Here is a 20,845-nt window from a genome sequence, read left to right on the forward strand (position 1 = left end):
TTTGATGCTCTTGCATCCCGGGAGCATAAATGTTCATGACCATGAAATTCAGAGAGTTATTTTTGTCTGCACTGTTCACTGCTGTATTTCCAGTGCTCAGAAAGGTGCCTTGCACCTAATAGGTACTCAGTTTGTTTTGCACGCACTGGAATCAGGGGTTAGAGAGGTTTTGAATAAAAGAGATTCACCTGGCATGTTTGGTAAATGGTAAGACTCCTGAGCCCCACTCTCCATTTGGTGTGACACTGAAGGGATTCTTATATAGGAGTTTGAGAGAACTGTACTTGTAAAAAATATTAACACTTGTTAAAAACATTGTCCAGGGAAATAGAGAAAAGATAACTGCTCTTTCTAGAAACATGACTCAACTCTGTGCTATTAAAACACTGAGACTGGACTTATTACCAGTTAATGACATGGAATTTATGCCTGAGGGATTTTGTGAGGAATAATTCTGGCCGTGCAATTCATTGCAGGTGTGGGTGGTATTGAAGCAGAAGCTGTCATGCTGGGTCAGCCAATCAGCATGGTGCTTCCGCAGGTGATTGGCTACAGGCTGAAGGGGAATCCGCATCCTCTGGTAACATCCACTGACATCGTGCTCACCATCACCAAGGTACCGGATCTGCTGCCTCTTCTGTAGTCTTGGAAAGTTGCTTTGACAAAAAGGAAAGAAATGCATGATGGAGTCTCTCTTGGTTTCCACATGCTCTAGAAATTTTAGGAAACAGTGTGATGTTGATTTAAAAGAAGACAAGAGGAGTATTCTTTAGTTAAGTAGTAGACAGTTATGTTCTCTTTACTCTTTTATTGCTACATGTATCATTAAAATTTCTTTCAAATTGTGAAATAATTCAAATATACAGAAACTAAAATGACACTCATATGGCCCAATTATATTTAATCATATATTAACATTTTGCCATATTTGCTTCAGAGCTCTTTATGTATATATTTTAAGAAAGAAAATATGTTGTTCATAGCTAAAGCCACCACCCCCTATTTCTAGAAATAGTCACTATTCTGAGGTTGTGAGAATCATTTCCATGCATGTGTTTATATTTTTACTACATTTTTTCCACATGGCTTGTCTTTTCATGTAAATAGAAAATTAGTATCATGAATACTGTTTGATTTTTTTTAAACTTCTTCTGTGTACCTTATTGTAACAGATGCTTCTACAAGCTAGAAAACATTAGTGTTTTGTTTCTTCCTCTTCTTTAGTTCTTGTAGGAAAGAGTCGTTTTTTATGATTCACTTGCTTTGTGAAAATAAGGCAGTTTTCATTTTGGAAGACTCTTGGGAAAGTTACGGATTTTTATTTGCGCAAACATAATTTTTGCAAATTGTGTAGTTTGCAAGCTTGGAGTCTTTCGAGCGGATACTATACTATAAAAAGCAAAAAAAAAAAAGTTTCTATTTGATTTAATCTTTGTGGAATTCAAAATTGGATTTATTTGATTGCTATAGCTTATAGATGTCTATACACTGTCCTTCCACTGTGGAATAATAAAGGACTTGACCACAAAATTTAGCAGAATCCTATATAACCAAAAAAGCCCATCTGTATACATACACGGTTCATGTGAGGCTGGCCTAGATGATGGCTTATGTGGAAAAGCTCAGTCTTTGGACATTTTGACCTGTACCTGCATTCAGGAAATTGATTCATTATACCCTGGAAAGTAAGCCATTTACTTACTCAGCTGGTGCAAGTAATAGTTTATTTAGGTTGAAAGAATTTATTTAAATTTTCAACATGTCTAGAAACTTCCAGTGACTTCAATAGAGAGAGAAAGGGAATGTCTCTCATTTTGAAAACATTGTCTTAGTATCATTTGTTTTGTGGACATTGCTTTCTTAATAAAATTTGTTTTGACAACTTTTGATTTACAAAAAAAGTTGGTATAAAAATAGTACACATCTATATACCTTTCTTCCAGTTTTCCCTAATATTAGCCTCTTATATAACCATGGTATATTGGTATATTTATCAAAATGAAAAAATTGACATTGGTATGAATCTTATTAACTAAAACACAGAATTGACCAGGTTTTTTTTCAGTAGTGTCCCTTTTCTGTTCTAGGATCCAGTCCAGAGTACCACATTGCGTTTAGTTGACATTACTTTTTTTTTTTTTAAGGAGGTACCAGAGATTGAACCCAGGACCTCGTACAATGAGAGCAGGTGCTCAGCCACTGAGCTACATCCGCTCCCCAACTGATACTATTTTTTAAGTTTTATTTTTAAAAGTAACAAAATATAGGTTTGGCTAACTTATTATTTGTGTTTCTTTACAAGGCTAATTGATAAGAATTGCAAGGTGATGATTCTGCATTTTAATATGACCTAATAAGTGTCTCAAACTTTTATTTTGTTTCTGTTGTTTAGCACCTCCGCCAGGTTGGGGTAGTAGGCAAATTTGTTGAGTTCTTTGGGCCAGGAGTAGCCCAGCTGTCCATTGCTGACCGAGCTACAATTGCCAACATGTGTCCAGAATATGGAGCAACTGCTGCCTTTTTCCCAGTTGATGAAATTAGTATCAAGTACCTGTTGCAGACAGGTAGGTGCAGAACCATGAAAGCAGAAAGTGCTTTGTAAAAGTTTCATAGAATGCTGAGCATTGGAGCACTGCCTTCTGCCTCTGCCCCTCAGAGTGCACTGGGTCAGGTTTACACATTCTTTTTTTGTGGAGTCAAAATAGTTGTTACAGTTTTAGGAGATGTGAGATAGAGATGGTATGGCTGATTGAAAGAGCTTGGGCCCTCCGGAAGCCTGATGTTCATACTGGTTTATATATATATAAGAGCTGGGCCAGTATATATATTATTTCTAGACTGATCTTTTGTTACTAGTTATATGACATTAAACAAGTGATCCTAAGGATGGTGACTACCATCTTAGAGCACCTGCTGTGAACCAGTTCCTTGATATGCATTTGCTCTGATCATATACAAGCTCAGGCCTCCTCATCCATATCCAGTGATTACCATGAAAGGGTTCCAAAGTCCAATGTTTATTTTGAGACATCAGGAGTAGTGGACATTGAAGGTAAGAGCTGGGCCAATTATCCTGGCCAAACTGGGAAAGATAGGGGCAGTACACATGTCTTGATTATGTTTCATGAGACTCTCAATCCAAATAAGTAAAACCTTTTCCCTTATACTGAGGAAAATCTTGTGGAAGTAGTGAAGATTATGACAAAAAAGTAGGTTTAAAAAGAGTCCTTGGTGAATATAACCGCTATGGAAATGATTAATTGATATCTCCCTCATACACCTAAAGGATTCGAAGTGAAAAAGATGTAGACATAAAAGAACAGAATAATATGTTGAGGTAATCAGTCTGGGGAAGAGAGAATGAAAAATAAAACCCTAGAGGTAAGATTAGTTTTCATAGTGCTAAAGGGATCCAGTAAATGTGATTCTAAAATTCTTAGTGATCTGCCGCCAAATTCATAACATCTATTAAACTGAAAAAAAAATCCTATTGCTTCAGAAAAGTACAACCCTTTCTCATACTGAGACTTGAGAGAAATTCCTCCTGTGCATCTTCATGAAGAGCATGACATGGGATATCATGAACCATTGACTCAACAACAGATTTCATGACAAATCTCTTAATGAAGCTCATACAGCTGTCTTTGTGAGGCCCATGAAAAAACTGATGACCTTTGCAATTCAGTTCAAATGAACAAAAAATGTTGATCTAATGTGTGTGCAAGAATCAAGCTCTTAGCACAGTCTCATTTAACTCAGAGAAGTGGGGGACTGCATGTCCATTGGGTGAATTTCATTAGTATTATCTCCTACAACCAGGATCTTGATAAAAATTAAACAAGAAGAATTAATGGGTTATATCCCTGGTGAAATAGCATTGCAAGTTGAAACTTTGGACTTTGGGATCAAATTCAAATTTGAATCCTGGTTCTGTATTTACTGGCTATGTTCCATGAAAAAGTTATCTAATCTTCTTGAGGCATCATTTCCTCATCTATAAATGAGAATAATAATAGTACTTTCTTATAAAGTTGTCGTAAAAATTAGATAATTGATTTAAAACATTCGCACATAGCGCAGGGTAGATAGGAAGTACTCCATAATTGATGGTTTGCAGTGGGGATTAGTATTTTAACAAAAATAATGTGGAACGCTAAGTTTTTGTGGCCAGTTGAAGGCAGATGAATAGGTGTGCTTGGACAATTAGTGAAGGCTTGAGATCCTCTTAAAAAATGAGGGGGCTTACCTTAGAATCAGAATCTTCTTCTGAAAGTATAGCCACTTTAGTAGGAGCAGCAAGTCAGTTAATGACAATAAACAGCAGTAGCAGCAGCTAGAGAGTCAAACTTATTAGCCTGAAAGCTAAAATATCGGCAAAGCTGTTGGGGTGTATGTTTAAGTGAAGTGCATATTACTTGTACAGTTGTTGGTGGGGGCATTAGTTTATAGTATTTAACCAGGAAATATTAACATATGTTACCTATTACTCCTTAAAATGCCCATTTAGGTCGTGATGAAGAAAAAGTTAAGTATATTAAAAAGTATCTGCAGGCTGTAGGAATGTTTCGAGATTTCAGTGACTCCTCTCAAGACCCAGACTTCACCCAGGTATGAGAGTGCCTTCAATGAACATGTTTCCTCTTCTTCAAGATTGCAATTTTATTTGTGTTTGTTTATTCCTTGGGGGTGGGGGCTGTATACTTGTAGGAAATTAATCACTGCCTAGTCATTTCAGGAGAACAAGGTGTTAAAGGCTGAAAAATTAAAAGGATAAGGAAATTGCAAATTGACAAAATAATATTAACTTCTTACTTTTCTTCTGGCCCCAATTATTGTAAATCAAGTGTGCTTCCCTTTGTGAATTACTGAGTCACTTCTTTTATGTGGAGGACTGTTGAAGGAGGACTTTACTAGAGGAACTAAAAGTATTTAAAGGCTAAGTCCATTATTATCTTACATGGGGAAAGAAATGAAACTGAACATGTCAATTACTTCTGTTTATCCAGTGACAAGAGAGGTTCCTTCTTCCTTTTTCCTTATTTGCCTTTATTTTGTTGGGTACAAACTGATTTTGCATTTCTTCCCATGACCCTTGTTTTGTTTTATATCACATTGAGGGAAGGAAGTAGTCAATTAAACTTATATAGGGGGAAGTGGATGTGACTCAACCACTTGGGCTCCCACCTACCACATGTGACACGGTCCTGGGTTTGGGTCCTAGTGCCACCTTAAAAAAAGATGAGCTAGACACTGCCCCTGTTGCAACGAGCAGATGCCACAAGCCAGCAGACCCCACAGTCTATGGGGAGCGGATATGGCTTAGGCCATTGGGCACTCACCTCTCATGTGGGAGGTTCCGGGTTTGGTTTCCAGTGCCTCCTGGAGAAGGTGAGCAGACAGACAAGAGAACCATCTGGGGGAGGGAGGCAATAAATAAAGAAAAAATAAAGTAGATAAATCTTAAAAATAAAATAAAATAACCTAGGACCATTTCCTGACACTGACAGCTTAATGCCTGCATCCCTCCCAAATCATCTCAGAAGAAGTACAATGGTTTAGGTATAATTTCCGTGTATAACCTAACAGTAAAAAGAATTCATGAACTGCTTTACAAAGATAGATGAATGAAGGCCACTGGGCGGCAACTGCATCTTCCACCCTGGTCTTTCTGAGAGGTAGCAAGTCTTCTTACATGTCCCAGGCTGCTTAAGTGCCCTTCTTGATGTTGGGAAATCAGTCATTGAAGTGTTAAGGTGGACCTTGGCTTCCTTGCCTGTGAACGCAGTCATTTATTTGTTTCTATTTTTGTGGTGTTCTAAGTTCTCTGGCATGGCCTGTGTTTCTACTTTGTGGGTATAATGTGAATTCTACAGTTCCTTTTCTTTTGAGTGAACAGGTTGTGGAATTAGATTTGAAGACAGTAGTGCCTTGCTGCAGTGGACCCAAAAGGCCTCAGGACAAAGTTGCTGTATCTGACATGAAACAGGACTTTGAGAGCTGCCTTGGAGCCAAGGTAGGGTCTTAGAAGAGGCAGGCTGAAGTCCTCCCCACCCCTGCCCAGGCCAGGTTCTTCCTTTCACCCTCCTCGCTGATGCATCTTTCCAAAGCCTAATGTGGAGGGCTTCTAAAGTCCTTCCTGACTCCCCATTACCTGAGGGTCAGGCAGCTTCCCTGGAACACATGACACCTGTAAACCCAGCTCAGCCCTTCTACCCACCTTTTTAACCACGTGATTCTCACCACGTCGTTTACCCTACTTACACAAGCTTTTCAGGCCAGTACACTTTTGTTGAAGCCATTCCCTGCCTAAATGTTTCTTCCTTGTCTCTGTATGTCCTAATCTATCAGTTCCTTAAGACACAATTCAGATATGAACTCATCCACAATGTGGCCTCAGCTTTGCTTAGCAGAAAGTTGTCTTGCCTTCATCTGCACCTTCATGGCACTTGATGTGAGACCCTTTGATGGACTTTAATATTCTCTACCTTACATTGTTGGTGCTTTATATGATTTGCATAACTGATTTCCCTTACTGGACCATAGTCTGAAGTTAGAATTTGTGTTAGAATTGCCTTTATATTCCAGAAGTACCTAGCATAACATCTTGCATGAAGTAAATTTTCTATGAACATTTCCTGAATAATTGATTAAAATGTGTGATGCCTCTTGTCTCTGAGGCACCAGCATTATATAAAATGTTCAACTGCACTTCGTTTGCATCAGTGATCATAATTAGTTGAATCTTACCAAAATGGCACCTTTCCTAAATTTCCATGTGAGAATCAGAAACCTCAGTCTGTATCCATTAAACTTTACTAATGTCATCGATTTCTGTATAAACTAACTTTGAATTAAATCTGTAGTTTTTCCATTTTTGAGGTGAGAAGGAAGTAACTTAAATTTCCAACCAGAGTAAGATTCAGAAACTAAGACTGTCTTTCATAAAGATTTAAAAAAGAATAAAGAGAACTTCATTTTAATTTTTTGTAGCACTCCAATGTTTACTGGCGAAGATATTTATGTTTTCTTAAGAATTGGCCTTTAAAATTATAGTTTTGATGTTTTTCTTCTTCCGTGGTGAGAACTTTTGACCTCACGTATATATATTTTTTCTTCCTATAGCAAGGGTTTAAAGGATTCCAGATTGCTCCAGACCATCAAAATGACCATAAGACATTTATCTATAATAATAGTGAATTTACCCTTGCTCATGGTTCTGTGGTAATTGCTGCCATTACTAGCTGCACAAACACCAGTAATCCCTCTGTGATGTTAGGAGCAGGTAAGTGCATTTGAATCCATCTCCAAGGTCATGCGGCCATGAAAATAGAAATCTTCCTGAGACATTGACCCAAACCCGTAACTAAGTTCTGCTTGTAGTTCTCTGAACTTTGTCTTTTCCAGATACAGAGGTTTACTAGCCCAGAAATATCTATATAATAGTGTCCAAAGCAAAGTATTTAAAATAGAATACATAATGCATTTTATTCTTTTATCCTTTCTCTTTGGAATTAATACAGAAATAGAGGAAAGCATGCTAAATTTATGGCAAAGTATAGAATCTTGTTTTAGAGTTTGGAAGAAATATAAAACTGGTTTCATTTCACAGACTTTGTTCTCTATAAAACCCCTGATAAGGGTTTTTGTACAGCCGAATTTAGCACCATCTTCAGGGCACAGGGCACTGGTTGATAAAAATCAGTGCACCTGACCTGTTATGCAATTCTGGTTAAGTAGTTAATATTTACCTGCAGGGTTTCACTAACATAAAGTCTCTTTAGATTCCAAATTTGTAATCATCCCCAAAATTTTCTCCTGAGTCTGTCTATAGACCAACATCAGCAGTTCTCTCTTTATGAAGTACACAGGTGCATAAAGAAAACCTTCTTTGTCCAAGACTTCATCTGTTGCCACCTAAGCTTCCCTGTCTGGGGCTTTATACCCCCACCCTGACTCCTCCTTTATTTCCTCCATCTAAAATGTTAACTCCCTAAGACAACACCCAGTGTTCCAGTAACAGGTTTTTTTTTGTTGTTGTTTTTTTTGGAGGTACTAGGGATCAAACCCAGGGCCTCGTATGTGGGAAGCAAGTGCTTAACCACTTGAGCATCCACTCCCCACAGTAACAGTATTTGTATTTACCAAAAGCACAACGACCCTGGAGCTCTTAATCTTCTGCTTAGAGAATTATCTGTGGGTTAGATTTCTACTTTTAGGCTACTGAAAGAACACAATTGATATACTTTCAGAAAGGGCCCCTTCAATTATAATTTTAATCCAGATAAAACATAATTAGAAAGATCATTTTCTGTACAAAAATTAAAGCCTCATTCTGGTAACATGTTCCTAAATGGTTTTAGGTTTACCTCTTTAAAAAATGTAAGCACATCTCCTTTATTTCTATAACTGACACTGAGTTTACTATGTACGTACAAGTAGCTTTGGTCCAGTAAGCTTTTGATTTCTGCTAGGTAGCAGAAATAGCAGGAAGCGCCAGCATGAAGGGGGCTGTGTCAGGTGGTGGTGGGAAATACAGATTGAAAAGTCAGTCTTTTTCCTGAACTGTCCCTGGCACCTAGAGCACACTCTGTCTGTGTTTACCATGTCACAGGACTGTTAGCTAAGAAAGCTGTGGCTGCTGGCCTAAACGTGAAGCCTTACATCAAAACGAGCCTGTCCCCTGGAAGTGGTGTGGTCACCTACTATCTACGAGAAAGTGGAGTCATGCCTTATCTGTCTCAGCTTGGGTGAGGAGGAATTTTCTTTTATACCATTGCTTTCATTGTATTTTATTGTTATAAGGTGCTCTACCACCTTATAACAGGCTTAAGCTTGTCTGAGAGCATCTAATTGCATAGTCTTTTTTAAGATGGAAGTCACCTTAAAAACCCTAAAATCCCAACTGAGTAGACCCTCCTGTACATTCGTACTGGTTGTGGTTCATCACACAGAGGCGCACAGTGGCGCCTGGTGGAGGGGGTTAGAGGGAGCTGAACTTGAGCCTGTGCTTTGGTGTGTGCTGGACCCTCCTGGAGGGGCTGCCTCTTCATGGGAATCCCTGGGCTAGCAGTGGCTCTGTAACGAGTCTGCCCTTTGGTAGGAAACAGTTACTTACCACAGCTAAAAACAGTCTTAATTCCTTGATGCAAATTAGTTATTTGTTGGCTAAATACAGTTTCACTAATTTCCCCATTATTTCTAATTTGGATGATGTAGATTTTAGTTACATGCCTTCAAAGTCCTCAGGATTATACAATAAAATAATAAATGGAGACATTAAGTGGATTTCAACATTCTATAATTCCAGATCATTCAAGATGAATGATATATAAGTATCACTATCTTTTTCATAAGTAAAAAAATAGGAATAATATTCTTCTTAGATATGCTTCATTAAAATGCTGCCAAGAATGAAAGCTTTGTAGGTGTAGCCGTGTACTAAACTTATTTAATGCCTTGCTCTTGCCTTTAGATCAGTGCTCTGCAGGAGCTGTTATCAACAGAGGGGCTCACTGAACGTCGATTGTCTTGTGCTTCTCTTTTGGCATCTAGGTTTGATGTTGTGGGCTATGGCTGCATGACCTGCATTGGCAACAGTGGGCCCTTACCGGAACCCGTGGTAGAAGCCATCACACAGGTACTTTCAGAGGAGCCTGTGGATTTTCCAAGTTGTTGCTAATTTTCATGTAATAGGTCATAAAGACACTGGTCATTTCACAAAAGTCCAGGAAAGTAGGTTAAGAGTATGGTCTTTGACCTCAAGCTAAATTTACTAGTTTTTAACCTTTAACCTTGGGCAAATTAATTTTGTACCTCCTTGTACCTCAGTTTCCACATCTGTAAAATGGAGATGATAATAGCACCTATCACATAGAGTTGTGAGAATAAAATGAAAATGGACATGAAACACTTAGTGTAGTGCCTAGTGTACAAGTAAGTGCCCAACGGATGCTGGGTTTTTTACTACAAAGAACTCCAGAATTGTTTTTTCCTGGTAACTTAAAAATTGGTTTAAAGTCAGATAAGTCTCCATACAAACGAGTCTAAACCAAATTGCATTGGCTTTATTTTGGTCCCATAAAATGCATAGCCAAATACTATTTGGTTTGCTTTGCATTAGTTATAGAACCCATGGGGGTCATTGTGAATTCCTTTTACCATCAACTTTTAATCTTTCTTACCTGTTCTTACACCTGGGTGGCAATAACCAATATTTTCTCTGGCATATAACGTCATGTTTTCTCATGAGTAGAAGCCACTGGACATGTCTCTTTGTCCAGTGTATCTCCTACAGGGATGAAATGGCAGCTTAAAGAGCTCACTCAAGTCATGTAAAAAATTTTGCAAATGGTCTAAGACAAGAAGCCTACACAGTCTTCTCTTTGTGATCTGATTTTTCTTTTATCTTATACAGGGAGACCTTGTAGCCGTTGGGGTGCTGTCTGGGAACAGGAATTTTGAAGGTCGAGTCCACCCCAACACCCGAGCCAACTATTTAGCCTCTCCTCCCTTAGTAATAGCGTATGCAATTGCTGGGACCATCAGGATTGACTTTGAGAGAGAGCCATTGGGTACGATTTGACTTTTTTCCTAAGTGAATGCTAAAGCATTTTTGAAAGAAAGTTGCTGATTTCCTTTTCCTTAATAAAAAATAAAGCGTAGAACGTCCAAGATAAGATGGATGGAGAATATTTTTTTTATTCCCAACACACAGCTAAGACCTTACTGAAATGGTCAAACAAGAATTTACTGAAGGGTAAATAATGATATAAGGAAAATAGTAAATATCGGAAGTAATAGAGATCATAGTATTCTGGCTTCTCCAAAATCCTTCTCTTTCCAGTTTCTGCTTTAATCTGATGATTGGCATTGTTTTTAATATATTCTCCATAGGAACACATCCCAGATATTTCAACTTCCTGAAATTCAGGGGGAAATGATGTTTTATCTCCTTTTCTCTGGTTTTCTTGCTTGCTACATCCTCCTCAGTCCATTCTAAGCAGATCAGATAATGTGAAAACAATGCTCCTTAAATTTACTTTTAAGAAATCACAGCTTAGAGGTAGATAATAACGAAAATGGTGTATTAGATCAAATTTCCTCACTAATAAACATTTTTCCCCACTCAGGGGTAAATGCAAAGGGACAACAGGTATTTCTGAAAGACATCTGGCCAACTAGAGATGAGATCCAGGCGGTGGAGCATCAGTATGTCATCCCTGGGATGTTTAAGGAAGTCTATCAGAAAATAGAGGTGAGGCCCTTCACTGCCTTCTAAGGCAAGCTGCAGACCTTGAGGCTATGGGGAGTGTAAGCTATAGAAAGTAACATTTCTTTATTCAGGTAACGTGAGAAGTGGTTCTTAGTCATTTTCCTCCTGCCACTCATATTTTTATAAACCCTGTGCTCCCCAAATGTCCCCAGATGTGGACAAGTGGGCAGCATCCTCAAGAAGAAAAGCCTCGGATTGTATGTAATTCCTGGCCAGCTTTCTGTAACTCCACCCCTTTCTCAGACACCCTGCAGCGTTGTGTCATTGTGGTAGAGGACCCCTGGTGTCACTGTGTATTGTTACTGAGATTGAGTCGATTGGTTGGGTACATTTCTCAAAATGTGTTCTTCTGGCTGCAGCTAGAGGTTTGAAATGAGAGAGCAGAGCTGTTTGGGGAGCAGGATAAAACAGGAATCATATTCAAGCTCTGTGCCCTCCCACAAGCTACCCAGGAAATTAGGAAGCATGGCAGGCACTGGGTTAAATTAATTTCTCCAAAATCTGAGTTAATGGACCTGCAACAGAATTCAAGCCAATTTTAGTGCACAGCAGCTATCAAAGTGATCTAGAGGTCCACTTCCCCAAATGCCTAGAGAGTAAATAATTTCCCCTGTGGGAATTTTCCCTGTGGGGAAATTATTTCATAAGTTATTTCTTATTTCTTATTTCATAAGTTATTTATAAGAATATGTATTGGTTGTCTATTGCTGCATAATAAATTATCCCAAAACTTAGTAGGTTAAAAAAAGAAACACATTATCTTACAGTTTCTGTGGTTCAGGAATCCAGGTGCAGCTTACCCGGGTGTCTCTGCCATCACAATACTCAATTAACTGTCAGTCAGGGCTGCAGTCTCATCTGAAGGCTCAAATGTGGGAGTCCTGATCCACTTCTGAGCTCATTCATGTGTTGGCAGGATAAAGCGCTTGCTGGCTTGTTGGACTGCGGGTCCTTGGTGTCTTGCTGGCTGTTGCTAGAGGCCTCTCTTAGTGCCTTGTCACTTGGACCTCTTCACAGGATAGCTCACAGCCTGGCAGCTGGCTTCCATCAGGACAAGCAAGGGACAGAACAAGCAGAGTCTCTTTGTAAGCTAATCTTGGAACTGAGCCCATAGGTTCAGACCACAGTTATAGGAAGAGCTCCCCAGGGTGGCTGACCAGGAGGTGGGCTCATAGAGGCTGCCTGTCACAGTACCTGTGTGTTTTTACATTACTTAGCATGGCATTGTCACCGTATAAAGGAACTGTTTTGTGTGACCATTTCAAATAAGAATAGTTTTTGTTGTACTGTCAGGTTAAATGTATGTTTTGTGTTTACATGTTAAATTGCCTCTAGAAAGGAGTTTGATTAGATCTGCTTTTCTTTTCTTTTCCTTTTTTTTTTTAAGACTGTGAATGAGAGCTGGAATGCCTTACCAGCCCCATCAGATAAGCTGTATTACTGGAATCCCAAATCAACATACATTAAATCACCACCATTCTTTGAAAACCTGGTATGACTTCACATTTTTATAACAAAATGGGTTCTCCAAATGTTTCTTTCCTTGTAAAAATCTAAAAATCTGCTTTATTACTTCATACTCTTGTTTTGACTAATCATTTCATCAAAACCCCTTGCAAGCCCACGCAGATACTGCTAAGGGTAGTTTTATTAGGCTGGGACATTTGTTTGTAGTAGGCCAAAAATTTCTCTATCCAAAGATTCTGTGTGGCTTTGTAGAAGATGTCCTGGTGACCAAGTACCACCTGACCATAGACTTGTAAAGTCTGAGGAACCATTCCCAGGAAACATGCCCAGGCCATATTTGAATGTTATACACATAAAAACAAGTAAAATCCTCCCTAAAACTGATGATCAAGAATTCCATGCTCCCCTGAGTGGATCACTGTGGGAAGGGGTTGGGAGCTGAAGTCAGGGTTCCAGTTGTCCTCAGCAACTGAGGAGTTTCTGTAGATAAGAAGAAAGAGACCATTATATGTAGCTGCATCCCTCTTGCTTTTGAGGGGATAGTGCCCTCCCTTCAAAGATGAGATACGACTGTTTTGAGTAAATTCACCTTATGCCTTCTAAGCATCCCTGATGAAATCCAGAAGACTGCTAGAATTCTCTGTGCTTGGATGCAGGGCTGTCATTTAGTTCAGGTCTATGGACTACTACTCTTGAGGCTCCTTGATGACTGGTTTGAGAAAACCTTGCAAACACTGACTTGTATTCCTTTCCAGACTTTGGATCTTCAATCCCCTAAATCTATAGTGGATGCCTATGTGCTCTTAAATCTAGGGGATTCAGTAACAACTGACCACATCTCTCCAGCTGGAAATATTGCAAGAAACAGCCCTGCTGCTCGCTACTTAACTAACAGAGGGTAAGTGTGAGTGAGGGGGGCAAAGAGTAAAGGCAAAAATGGAGCAGATTAGACCAGTGTTCCATTTCATATGTGTGCATTTCTTTGGAATCAGACTTTGGTTTTATACTGAACCATGGGTCTGGAAATCCAATTTCTCTTTCTCTTTGCTGCTTACCAGCTTCCATGGCAAATCCATCAGCACATGAAACCCATCAGGGGGACATTTGGGGTAAAGATGACCTTTTTGTTTTTTATTTGTTGTGGGTTTTTTCTAAGATTTATTTTTTATTTATTTCTCTCCCCTTCTCCCCTCCCCCCCCCCCCCGCCTTGTTGTCTGCTCTCTGTGTCCATTTGCTCTGTGTTCTTCTTTGTCCACTTCTATTCTTGTCAACGGCACTCAGAATCTGTATCTAGTTTTGTTGCATCATCTTGCTGTGTCAGCTCTCCATGTGTGCAGCGCCACTCCTTGGCAGGCTGCACTTTTCTCGCATGGGGTGGCTCTCTTTACAGGATGCACTCCTTGTGCGTGGGGCTCCCCTACGTGGGGGACACCCTGTGTAGCACAGCACTCCTTGTGTAGATCAGCATTGCACGTGGGCCAGCTCATCACATGGGTCAGGAGGCTCTGGGTTTGAACCTTGGACCTCCCAGGTGGTAGGCAGATGCACTATCTGTTGGGCCAAATCTCTTCCAGAAAGGTGACCTTTTTGAACTCGTGCACTCATTAGGCTGAGCTGCCATCCCTGTCCCCAGCTTGGCTAATGGTTAAAATTTCAGGCTCGGCTCCTAACCTGTACTTTAGCCTGATCAGTCTTCAACAGAGGTAGAAGCTGAATTTCATTGCCATGTCCTGGTTGAGAGGTCTGTTTATGGAGTGGAGGATTGCTTTGGGATTTTGCAGTTCACACATTTATTGATCACAGATTTATTGATCTTCCTGTCATATACTGATATTAATAAGTATTTTATCAATATTATCTACTATTACCTCATATACCAATTTGAAATGAGGTATTTGACTTTATATGAAAGTTATCTGGAGAGAAAAAAATTCCTGGTTCCCACTCCAACCCCATGAATCACCTTCTTCAAGGATGGGACCAAGTAATGTTTCCAGGTAATCCTAGTATAAAATTGAGAAAGAGAACGTAAACCCTTCAACTTCAAATTGGTGATTCTTGACGTCTTTTGAGATAGACACTCTTAAGGGAATTGAGTGAAAGCAAATCTAATTGCTTTCCAGAAAAAAAAATGCATATACCCATGACATTTTAATACAGTTTTGGGGATGTGGAATACACACATCTGCTCCTGAAGCCTGTTCATAGAATCTCTCAATCTTCAAATTACATCAAATTGTTAAATCAATTTGACACTCAAACCCACCCTTCCACATTCTATAGCTCAGTGAACTGATCGTCATGTTCATTGTAAGAGGTTGTTCCTGATCACTAAGTTTCCTTTCCTTGGGACCCACCTGCAAAATTTCTTTCTGAGTTTAGGACCAGGAACAGCTGTGCTGCTTCTTTTGGCACTACTTTGTTTTATTCTTTTGAAAATTGTAACTTATGTTGCCAGTGAAGTGTCTTCCCTCTGCAGTGACTTCTGTTCTGGATAGTAGTTTGGGGACAAATTTGAACCTATCTCTGCCAGGTTCATAGCGTGTGATTTGTGTTTTCTCCCACACTTGACACCGTCTGACTTGCCTACCCTGATTATTCTCTTTGCTTTCATTTTCTCACTTGTTTTTATATATTTTTGCTTTTTTTAAAAATCTTACATGAAGTTTTATAGGCTACCTTACTGAATAAATAAAATAAATACTTCCATTAGAATCCTCCTGATTTTCCTGCCCAGATTTGTAAGACAGAGTTAACCCTAGGAGAATACTGATTTCCCTCTTTTGCCACCCCTCTTCTCAGCTCCCACTCTGCCCTCGGCTGAAGCTATGGGAACAGCTTATTCTGCTTTGGAGGACAATGCTTAGTGGAGTTAGAGAAATAGCTAGGTTTATGATTTTTTTTGCCCTTCTTGCTGTAAATTAAGTTTGGTCTTCTCTGGGTTCACTAAACTAGCCCCCTTCCTGCTTTGCATTATCAGCCTAACTCCACGAGAGTTCAACTCCTACGGTTCCCGCCGGGGCAACGACGCCATCATGGCCCGGGGCACATTTGCCAACATTCGCTTATTAAACAAATTTTTGAACAAGCAGGCGCCACAGACTATCCATCTGCCTTCTGGAGAAGTTGTGAGTATTGTCTCTCCTGCTAGCTCCAGCAACCAGCATTTGCCAGGTTCTGGGTGGTTGGACATTTACATGAGACTTTGATTTTGGTTTTAATTTTTCTCAGCCTCATCCTGCCTCTGGTTTCCTATAGCCCAGGGGTTCTTAACCTTTTTTGTTCATGGACCCCTTTGCCAGTCAGGTGAAAACAACAGAGCCCTTACTGAGTCCACACTATACCGTGTATTATTTAATAAATATATCACACCCGCACCAACATATCCCCATAAGAATAATGTTTTTTTGAATTTCCGTCCCTGCTCATGGACCCCTGGTTAAGAACCCCCTGCTCTAGTCCCTCCTCCTTACTGTCCGTATGTGTTGAGTTTATCACTGATGGCAATGACCTTTAAACTGTGAAACCTTCCGTCTTCCTGCTTTGCGATTTGTATCATGGATTAACCAACCCTCGTTTCCTGGGAGTTGAGCCTAAAATGCCTCTAAATGAAATATCATTAGTTCAGAGTATTTGGGAGGGGTGGGGGCAGTGCAGATTCTGGGCTAAAGTAGAGGATACTCATTAAGAAATGCTGTTGTATGACTCTTGGCAATTAATTTAATTCACTCTGTCCACTAGATAAAGAGGTTATGTAAAGGCCCTCAAACATCTGCCTGGGTGCTAATTGGACTAGTTTAGAGTGGACAGATTCCAGATGGACTGTTTATTTGCAGATGGGAGACCTGTGAGAGGTAGAGAAAGACTGTACTTGGAGTCAGGCAAACCTGAATTTCAGTTCCAGCTCCACCCTAGACCAGCCTTGGAGCCCTTGACGAGTTATTTGCTTCCCCAGGCCTCATTTTTATTACCTGTGAATTAGAAGCAGTACTTGCCCGATAAGACTGTGAGGCTTTAAATGAAGTGGGATGGCATATAAAACACCTAGCACAGTGTCTGGCACACGGAGTAAGTCCTCGGCATCACTTCCCTTCCTAGTGAATGCTGTGAAATAACACAAGGAAAATTCCCCAAACTGAAAGAGCTGAGACTCTAGGTGGAAAATGCCTGCTAAATGCCCAGCAAATGAATAAGAAAGATGCATTCCAGGTTAAATCAGTGTGAAGTTAAGAATAACAGGAATAAGGAGAAACTTCCATGGGGTGTCAGAGGGGATAAAAAGCATACCTGCAAAAACTGGAAATCAAAAGTGCACCAGCCTTCTTACAGCAACACTGGAAACTTAGAGTGAGGAAAATGATTTGCACCCTAAAATTCAATGCCCATCATACTACCAGTCAAATGAAAGTAAAGTAATGACACACTCAGATATTCAAATGCTTAAAAAATAGCTCTCAGTCATTCTCTCAGGAATGTTTTCCACCAAAGTGAAGGGGTAAATCATAAAAAGGGGAAGGCGGAGGAGCCAGGAAACAGCAATGAAGGGAATGCCCAGGACACGGGTAAAGGAAGAACGCCAGTAGCAGCAGTGCAAGGCTAAAGAGCAGTCAGTCTACATTGGAAGAGGACTGAGGATAATTCTAGAAAAAAGATTTCAAAATGATAGATCACCTTATATGTTTGAATGTCCTTAGAGAAGATGTGTACTATTGGCAGAGCATTTGGGGATTGATTAATGGGTAGAGATGTTGAAACAGGTGAGCACACAAAAATTATAATTGCAAATTATAGGGAAAATTGTTTAAAATTGCGAAGAAAGGAAATCATAGTGCATTGCATGGCTCAGCTGTAAAGAGTAGTTACATTATCATAATGTAAACACCACATATTGATGTACCTTAAAGTGTGACGTAACTCTACCTGGGGACAGGGGAGAGGTCTGGAGGAGGAGAGTAATTAAGGACTGAATCTTCCACCAGAGTAGGAAATTGATAGTAAATATGGAGACATCAAGAACTAGCCATATAAACATGATGCTTGGAGATACAGAGACAAAACTGCAGAAGAAACACTTGGATTTGATCCCATCTTCTTTAGAAGAGAGGGAGAATGCAGAGAGCTGTCGCTTTATAAGCTGTTTCATACTCTCCACATGGCTCATGGAATAGAACAGAAAAGACACCTGAATTCTAGACCTGCTTGGTTCCTCTGATCTTAGGTAACATAACCTGCTTTGCCATAGGATTATCAGTTTTGCAGTAGATTTGAAAGCACTTTTTTAAAACACTCACTCCTACATTCTTAATACTCAATATCTCTGCAAATATCACTTAGATTGTTTCTTTCTGGTCTTTGAAAGGATCAAGGCTATTGGTTGCACAGAAGAAGGCTTTTACTGTTTCTGTAACCAATTTCTGTATTCATGAGTTCTGTCCAGCTGAAAACATAGAGAATCCTACTCACATTTAAGTAATGAATGCCACATGACATTAACCACAGGCTCCATCGGTCTACCAAATGTTAATCTGTGGATGCCTACTTGAGAGTTGGGTAAATATCTTTCCTGACCCCCTTTCAGATGAAACACTCTCTTTTCAGGGATTTTTATTTTCTGACTTACATAACCAAGAAAAGTGTTTCATTACTCAGTTACCAGTGGTGACATTATATGTCTTTGTGAAGTCTCAGTTCAGCAGAATATTCAGTGTCCCTGTCAGAAACAAACGAATCTGAATAAGATGATTCTCATATATTAAAATATTTTTTAAAAAAGGATATTAGTTAGTTAATCCTTTCCTGGTCTTTATTGATTTGTGCTTCCATCTGTGTTTCTATAGTCTCTATATAGTCAACTGTGTTTCTATAGTCTCTCTGTAGAAGGGTACCTAATAAAAGTTTTTTGTTTTGCTTAATTTCAAAATATATTTTACCTTTTTTAAGTTTTAAAATAATTTGGCCCATGGAGAAGAAGAAATTCAAATGTAGTTTCCTTTCTTGTCCTGATGCTCTAGGATTTGAATGTTTGTATAATACCAAGACAGCTAGTCCATGTTTCAGTCAAGATAATAAAACTCAATTATCATGGTAATTGTAGATTTGTAGACCAGATAATTGGTTGTTTGAGTTTTCCTTTGGACTGATGTTGGCTTGGCTATCTGCAAACCCTTTTCACCAGCTCTTGCTGGGGCCTGTACCATAGTCTGTGCCACTGGGCCTATAAAACCTTCCTTTTCTCTTCCTCAGCTTGATGTGTTCGATGCTGCTGAGCGGTACCAGCAGGCAGGCCTTCCCCTGGTTGTTCTGGCCGGGAAGGAGTATGGCTCGGGCAGCAGCCGTGACTGGGCAGCCAAGGGCCCTTTCCTGCTGGTGAGTATGAAATGGAGATATCCCAACAGGCAGCTTTCCCTCTGATTAGGAATGGAAGTTGGGAGGGTTCCCAGGAACAGATTCTGCTGCTTTGCTTTCCTAGAAGATGTCTTGGAAAAGCAAGCTCAAGAAAGCATGTGAAGTTTATTCATCTATTTCTTGATAAATCTGAATTTCATTTGGTGAAGGGTAATCTAGAGTCGAAGTGGTTCCCTTCAATCAGACGTTCTTGTCCTAGGAACTATGGATTTTGGGGGGTCTGTAATGGGACTTTGTGAGAGGCGTGATCTGGAACTTCCTGAAATGATATCCAAGAGTATGTATATATGTTTTTATTTTATGGGGAGAAGACACACAGTTTTCATAACATTCCCAGAGGTTGAGGACCCCAAGGCCTTTGTCCCAGGTAAATATAAGGACTCTGCTACTTTATGTCTAACAGGTTCAGAGAGGGGAAAAAATAAGGAGCCCAGAAGTTACTTCCATAGCATTGGGTTCCAGGTCTCTAGATAAACTAGGAAAATGCAATTTTTAAGATTGCTTTTCACTGCCTGTGAAAATCTGCTTATAGACTCTCAGCACTGAGAAAGAGAAGCTTTCTCTGTAGGTAGACAGGCAGTGCTTTAGAATCTTCAGCCATTTTAGGGTTCACCTCCTTGAGGTGTCCCCATGGGGGAGTCCATGCAGGGAAGAGAGCATTTGCTTATCCTGAAAGCAGAGAATAATCTTGCTGCCTAGCCTTATTATCAGGGTAGGGTAAAAATGGTTTAAATCATTTATGATTAAGCAAATAAGTGTACTTAGAAAGGGGACTAGGCCTGACAGAAATGAGACCCAGGCAATAAGCAGTGAGATAGGGAACCATGAGATCTGATTGAGGATGCTGAGAATTGAATGACTCCACAAAAGCATGTTCACGCAAACCCTTGGTCCTGATGACGTGAACCCATTTGTAAATAGGACTTTTGAAAATGTTATTAGTTGAGTTTTTAACTTAAAAAGCCTTTTCTGTTTGCATGTGTCTAAAGAGAAAGCATGGAACTGTGTCCAAACTACTCTTTTGGTTCCTCAGGGAATCAAAGCTGTCCTGGCTGAGAGTTACGAGCGCATTCACCGAAGTAACCTGGTTGGAATGGGGGTGATCCCCCTCGAGTATCTCCCTGGGGAGAACGCAGATACCCTGGGACTCACAGGAAAGGAGCGATACACTATCATCATCCCGGAAAACCTTAAACCGCGAATGAAAGTTCAGGTTAAGGTAGGCAGGAGCCTCTTCTTGGCCAGGCCTGGCTGAAATGTGTTTGTGATCAGTCCTGACAGAAGGAAATCAGGGGAATCTGGAAGGAAAGTAAATCACTCAGTAGGACTGCATTAGACTTAGAAGTTCTGCTAGCACCTTTTCTACCTTCATTTATAACATAAGTCATGAGGAGTATACTCTTTTATTCTTTATTTCTGTTTATTCATAGAGTTATCATCAGTTCCATTCTTACCTCCTAACCCCATCCCTCCCCACTCTCTATTCCTCCCAATCTCACTCTGCACAGAGAATGGTGACCAAAGGACATTTTTACATTATCTAAAAACCACTTTTTTAAATTATAAAAATATGTGCAACAGACATGCTCACACCATCCCTGAGCCTCACCCCAGGCTTTGATGAGCCAAGGGGTGGAAATGGCGGGTCTCTAGGCAAGGAGGGGTTGAAGTGCCCAACCTCGGGTCTTGGAGTGGGTTAG

At 39.9% G+C, this 20,845-nt stretch overlaps 1 protein-coding gene across 3 annotated transcripts in view; it reads left to right on the forward strand.

The window, feature by feature from the left end:
* ACO1 (aconitase 1) overlaps positions 1-20,845 on the forward strand; it is a 68,285-nt gene that overhangs the window by 32,808 nt on the left and 14,632 nt on the right. For all 3 annotated transcript variants that reach the window (XR_011649419.1, XM_058301974.2, XM_004482370.5), the window contains exons 7-20: positions 477-616; positions 2,393-2,564; positions 4,508-4,608; positions 5,897-6,013; positions 7,123-7,282; positions 8,612-8,747; positions 9,553-9,637; positions 10,415-10,571; positions 11,130-11,254; positions 12,660-12,764; positions 13,495-13,637; positions 15,721-15,868; positions 18,984-19,106; positions 20,179-20,364. Coding sequence is in view for 2 of the 3 variants with exons in the window: in XM_058301974.2 (XP_058157957.1) it covers positions 477-616; positions 2,393-2,564; positions 4,508-4,608; positions 5,897-6,013; positions 7,123-7,282; positions 8,612-8,747; positions 9,553-9,637; positions 10,415-10,571; positions 11,130-11,254; positions 12,660-12,764; positions 13,495-13,637; positions 15,721-15,868; positions 18,984-19,106; positions 20,179-20,364 (1,898 nt within the window). In the remaining variant the exon portion in view is untranslated. The remainder of the gene's footprint in view (positions 1-476; positions 617-2,392; positions 2,565-4,507; positions 4,609-5,896; positions 6,014-7,122; positions 7,283-8,611; positions 8,748-9,552; positions 9,638-10,414; positions 10,572-11,129; positions 11,255-12,659; positions 12,765-13,494; positions 13,638-15,720; positions 15,869-18,983; positions 19,107-20,178; positions 20,365-20,845) is intronic.

Source organism: Dasypus novemcinctus, chromosome 8, assembly GCF_030445035.2.
Source record: "Dasypus novemcinctus isolate mDasNov1 chromosome 8, mDasNov1.1.hap2, whole genome shotgun sequence".
Classification (NCBI taxonomy): domain Eukaryota; kingdom Metazoa; phylum Chordata; class Mammalia; order Cingulata; family Dasypodidae; genus Dasypus; species Dasypus novemcinctus.